The 6,000-nt window shown below is 45.6% G+C and overlaps 1 protein-coding gene across 4 annotated transcripts in view; it reads left to right on the top strand.

The window, feature by feature from the left end:
• The first annotated feature begins 3,600 nt into the window (after positions 1-3,600).
• VPS53 (VPS53 subunit of GARP complex) overlaps positions 3,601-6,000 on the top strand; it is a 125,459-nt gene continuing 123,059 nt past the window's right edge. For 3 of the 4 annotated variants that reach the window (XR_003791911.1, XR_003791912.1, XM_029211579.1), the window contains exons 1-2: positions 3,601-3,804; positions 5,714-5,794. Coding sequence is in view for 1 of the 4 variants with exons in the window: in XM_029211579.1 (XP_029067412.1) it covers positions 3,718-3,804; positions 5,714-5,794 (168 nt within the window). In the remaining 3 variants the exon portion in view is untranslated. The remainder of the gene's footprint in view (positions 3,805-5,713; positions 5,795-6,000) is intronic. The other variant, XR_003791913.1, reaches the window with a different exon arrangement.

Genomic DNA, 6,000 nt, shown 5'->3' with positions numbered 1-6,000 from the left:
GTGGACAGAAAAGATGTGGAGACTAGAGGTGGCTGTGGGAGTGATCTCTCAAAGCAACGAATCTCCAAGGGGGATTGGGGTGGAGGAAGCTATCGAATCTTGAACAATATTATATTTAGGACATAAAACTTTTTTTTTTTTGCGGTACACAGGCCTCTCACTGTTGTGGCCTCTCCTGCTGTAGAGCACAGGCTCCGGACGCGCAGGCTCAGCAGCCATGGCTCACGGGCCCAGCCGCTCCGCGGCATGTGGGATCTTCCCGGACCAGGGCACGAACCCATGTCCCCTGCATCGGCAGGCGGACTCTCAACCACTGCGCCACCAGGGAAGCCCTAGCCTATTACTATTTAATGCAGTTTTCTTCACCTGATGTCCACCTATCTCTCTGCTCTTTTATCTTCCTAAACTTTTGTACCATGTAACTCTCTTAAACCCAAACTTATATTCATTATTATTATCTTATCTGGAAATAGGGAGAAGGGGGATAATGGAGTTGGGAGCTTCAGCATAGGGAAAGGTTTGGGTTGCAGGGGGAATGCAATGAGAGTTGACAAGGGACTTGTAAAAGGACAATCAGTGGCAATGGGACAGCATGACTTTGTATTGGAGACGGTCACCCTGGTATCATGACTCTCCATGACATTGTGGGCCACTTGGAAGCAAAGAAAACAAAAATGAGGGGACTAGGGCTGATGACAGGCCTGGTGAAGCTGGTCCTGTCACTCCTCTGCTTACAATCCTTCAAAGGCTTCCCATCTCTCAAATGACCTTCAAGAGTCTCCACCATCTGGCACTGCCAATTTCTTCGGCCTCTTGTTCCATTCTCCCCTCGGCTTTGAAAGTCCCATCACCCTGGCCAATTTCTTCTATCTTCGTGGCTTTTGCATATACTGTTCCTTTCGTCTGTCATCTCCTGTTCACACCCCACCCTTTGCTTCAGCTTAAAAGTCACTTCCTCAAAGAAGCCTCTCCTGACCCCCCACATACAATCAGAGCACTCTATCAATATCGTCTTCCATAGTATGCTTTACTTGTCTTTCATTAGACCTAACACAATTCTTTGCTTATTTGTATGAATACCCTTTTCATACCTGGAAATAGTTCCGTGGAGGCAGGCACTTGGTCTATTTTGTCGGTTGCTAAAGTCCCAGCACCTGGCCTAGTGCCTATTGCCAGCAGGAACATTCATTCATTCATTCAATAAATTTATTGAATGAATGAGTGAATGGCAGGAAGAGTTGGTTATGGAACCTTGGAAACGTTTTTTGTTAGTGTTTAACTACATCCCAATTTTCTCATCTGTGAAGAGCAGATGACGATAATAACTGCCAACCTCAGAACTGCCCTGTAGATTGAAACAGTGTATACTTAGCACGGTGCCTGGCATATAGTAAGGGCTAGAAATGTGAGCCATTATTATCATCATTAAATATAAGTGCTGTGAGCAACCAGAACGCTCATCCATTGCTGGCAGGAATGCGAAAATGATAACAGCCCACTTTGGAAAACAGTTGACTTACTATACAACCCAACAATCCCGCTTCTACGTATTTACCCAAGTGAAATGAAAATTTATATTCACACAAAAACCTGCATATGAATGTTTATAGCAGTTTTATTCATAATTGCCCCAAACTAGAAACAACCCAAATGTCCTTCAGCCAGGGAATGGATAAACAAACTGTGGTATATCCAGATAGTGGATTACCACTCAGCAAGAAGAAATAAACTACTGATACATGCAACGACATGGATGATATACAAATGTATTAAGTTGAGTGAAAGAAGCCAGACTCAAGAGGTGACATATTGTATGATCCCATTTATATGACATTCTGGAAAAGTCAAACTATAGGGACAGAAATCTGGTCAGTGGTTGCCAGGGGATGAGGTGGGGCATGAGAGAATTTGGGGGGGGGATGATGGAACTGTCCTAGGATTTGATTGTGACAGTGGTTACATGACTCTACGCATTTATTAAAACTCACGGCATTCTAAACGACATGGGTGGATTTTACTGTATATAAATTATTTCTTACTGTATATAAAAAATGAAAAACATCCAAGACAGATGGATAAAATTATCATTTCCTTTAAAAAAAAAAAAAGGCATTTATGGGCTTCCCTGGTGGCGCAGTGGTTGAGAGTCCGCCTGCCGGGGACTCGGGTTCGTGCCCCGGTCCGGGAAGATCCCGCATGCCGCGGAGCGGCTGGGGCTGTGAGCCATGGCTGCTAGGCCTGCGCTTCCGGAGCCTGTTCTCTGCAACGGGAGAGGCCACAACAGTAAGAGGCCAGCGTATCGCAAAAAAAAAAAAAAAAAAAAGGCATTTATATTTCTGATTATAAAAATGCTACAGGCTCATAGACATTTTGGGAAAATGTGCAAAGAATACATTCATCACCTGCAGAAAAGTAATATTTCTTGCTATAATTTTTATAGGCACAAAATACACACACATGTAAACTGGGACCATGCTGTATATTTTTGCTTTCTGAAATATATTATGCACATTTTCCCATGTCATTAAATAATTTTCAAAAACCATGATTTTGAGTCAGTAATATTCTATTATGTAACCAATTTATATTTTTAAGCCTTCCTTTACTGTTAGAAATTATATTGCTCCCATCTTTTTTTAACCACAATTTTGATTTAAAAAAAAAAAAAAAGCTCATTGGGGCCAGGGACACTTCATCATGGAGTTTTACCATGTTTAACTGATAAAACAACTCTTCCCTTGTCTGCAATTATCTCATTGTGTCTGGAGGAAAAGTGGTTCCACAGGGTGACCTGGCTTTTTCCTTTGTGGTACATAAGGGCTAGACACACTCATATTACCTGTATTATTAGCTTAAATTTGCATAGCAATTTAAATTTTTCTCTCTCGCCACATCCTTGCAGGGTAAGCAGGGCCGATGTAGTAATTTGTTCAAGATCACACAGCTCATCATTCGTGGACCGTGACTTCGACTCTAGCTACTCAGTCTCAGAGAAAGTCAACATTTCCCCAGGGCGGGTCACTGCCTAATCTAGATCTTTTTCCCCGCCCCCGCTACTGCCACTGAGCAAGGGGCCCCTGGGTGCGGACGCCCCTAGAAAATGCTGCCTAGAAGCTTGGCACACGGGGAATTTAACTCTTGTCAAGTGGACAAATTCCCATCCTACAAATTGTCCTTGGCAACATCGCCACTTACCAGCTGGGGCCATTTCTCCCCCGATGGCTGGGGGGACACCTACTGCCACTGAGCAAGGGGCCCCTGAGAAGGATCGCCGGCCTCGCGGCCCGTGAGAGTTGCTGTCATTCGATCGCGACGGTGTTGGGGCGCACCCTCACTGGGGGGGTCCTGCCGGAGCGGCCGGGTCCTCCCCAGCTCCAGGGCCCAAGTGGGGAGGACGCCTTCGGCGAGGTGAAGCGGGTCCCCACCATCTTAAGGAGGGGTGAGGGCAGGTGGGGGCCGCCGGACTACGGGGTTGCCCAGGGAAACTCCGGGAGGTGACAGAAACACCTCCTCCTTGGGACCAGAGGTCAGTCCTCCGCTATCCCAGAATGCCCCGTATCCCGGAAGTGCCTGGCTTCCCGGAAGTGCCCGACTGGGTGACAGAGCCCAGGCTGGCTGGAGCGTTGCCGCTGGAGGGTTGCTGTTCTGGGGCGTGGGTGGCTGCAGGACGTGCGGCTCGGGGTAGGGGTGGGCGCCGGGAGGGAGCTGGGCGGCAGGATGATGGAGGAGGAGGAACTGGAGTTCGTGGAGGAGCTGGAAGCCGTGCTGCAGCTCACGCCCGACGTGCAGCTCGCCATCGAGCAGGTGAGCGTTCCGCCCCTCGACGGGAGGAGAGTGCGGAGGCTGGGGCAGCTCTGGGGGTGGGACCTGGGGTGGGACGCCGGGGAAGCGGTCTTCGTGGGAGACGTGGGAGCTAGGCGCAGAAGGGCAAGGAAAGGTTTTGGTGGGAGGTGGTGGTGGGAAGGGGTTTCTGAATCTAGAGGAGGGAGAGAATCTTTTCTAGGCCTTGATTGTCTTTGGAGGATGCACCTAGAAAAAGGGACCTCATAGGTAGCAACCTCAGGTTTTGGGGGTTGCGGGGCTGTTCATTCATTTATGAGGCTGGTGTCGCAGTGTTCCGGATTCTCCATCTAGCCCCTTGTGAGTGACTCGGAATTGAGGGGAGGAGGTAACCTCTATTTTTGAAGCATATCGCAAAGCAGAGGGGCAAAGGTTAAAAGCAAAAAACAAAAAACCCTTTACCATACTTAGTTGAGAATTCCTGCTGTTGATTAATTTGGGTTAGGTTGAAGAATATTCCCAGGTGGCTTCTCTTCCCTGCAGTAATTCTTTAGGTGACTAAATTCTCTTTTCAAGTGTATGGAGTTTTTAAGAGTGATGATATTAGTAATAGCAATTTAGACCCTTGTACAGGGTATCGCTCCTGATAAAGGGAGAAAAATCTCCCTTAAAGAAGTTGGTGTAGGGGACTTAGGAAAAGGAGAGGTGAGCCATACTTAATGACCACTGGGAAGTTTTTTGAAGTAAAACATTACTACTTCTATTACTGATAGTTAATATTTATTGACCATTAATACTTACTATGGGTCTGCCAGTGTACTAAGTTATTTGTTTGTATTGTCCCATTTATAGATTTTTAGATGTGTTTTCCTTGGAGTGGTTGGATTACTCATTCACAGCACATTTGGCAGATCCTGAGGATGCCAGGCCATTAGGCAAAGGTTTTGGTGTTCAAGTCACACTGCTTCCCGCCCACCTCCATCTGCCAGAAAGAGACATACGTTTCTTTTTTCGTTTGTTTTTTGTTTGTTTGGCCTTGCCTCAGGGCTTGTGGGATCTTAGTTCCCCTACCAGGGATTGAACCTGGGCTGCCCGCAGTGAGAGCACGAGTCCTAACCACTGGACCGCCAGGGTATTCCCAGAGACATACATTTCATTCCCTTTGGACCTAGTGGGCTCCAATAGAAGAAACAAATAATTCAGTCAGTTATTGTTTGGCAAGGGTTTTAGAAGAGCACAGTTTTTCCTATTTCTTAGTAAGATTGAATTCTAGCACAGGTTTCTCCAATAAGCAGACCTCAAAAAAGAATTTGCTTCCCAGAATAACTGCCTTGAGCTGGTGAAATCTAGTACCCAGGGGATCACTTAACTGCTTGGCAACCCACGTTGATACATGTTCTTCAAATTGCAATATTTGAAGGGAGTTAACTATATTTCTCAGAAGGCGGCTTGCTTTCTTCTGTAAAAGAGATGGACAGTTCCTAAATGCAGCTCTCCACTTCCTGACGCTGAGTATAATAATCGCTTTGATGCATAGTGAATTCTACTGCTGAGACATCACTGAGACATGGTGTATAATAAGTCTGTTATCAAGATTCCCTTAATACAACCATGTCATCCGCTGGCTTAATCTGATAGTGTACAATGCCCACTTATTTTACCTTGTCCTTGGGATTTCGTGGATATCTGGAACTTCTCACTGTTGCACATTCTGTTAGTTTTACCAAGATGTTAAAATTACAGATGTTGGTGAAAATTACAGATTTACTTTACCAGATATTTTATTGCACGTCTGTTGTTGTTAAGCCTCGTAAAATGAAAAAAAGCTATGGTCTTTGCCTTCAAAAAACTTACCAACCAATAGGGAGGAAAGAAAGAATACATAGAGCAAGGCAGAAAGATAGGTGATTTTTAATTCTCTATCTTTATGTAGGTATTTCCAAGCCAGGATCCTCTAGATCGAGCAGATTTCAATGCTGTGGAGTATATCAACACCCTGTTCCCAACAGAGCAAGTAAGTATAGAGTTTCCTTCTTGCAGTGGCTTCTGGCTCATCCTGAATGTTAATGATGTATTATGTGTTATACTACATAATCTAAGGGACCTTGATAAGCAAGTGAGAGTTAAATTCAAGTTCGACTCCGTTGTAACCAGCTTTCCTTTGGGGGGGGGGGGGGTTAGCTAATACCAAATACTGCTGTTGTGTTAGTGTGGAATTCT

This window comes from Monodon monoceros, unplaced genomic scaffold, assembly GCF_005190385.1.
Source record: "Monodon monoceros isolate NGI ecotype Baffin Bay Population unplaced genomic scaffold, NGI_Narwhal_1 Super_Scaffold_9, whole genome shotgun sequence".
Lineage (NCBI taxonomy): Eukaryota > Metazoa > Chordata > Mammalia > Artiodactyla > Monodontidae > Monodon > Monodon monoceros.
This window is presented reverse-complemented; position numbering and strand designations above follow the sequence as displayed.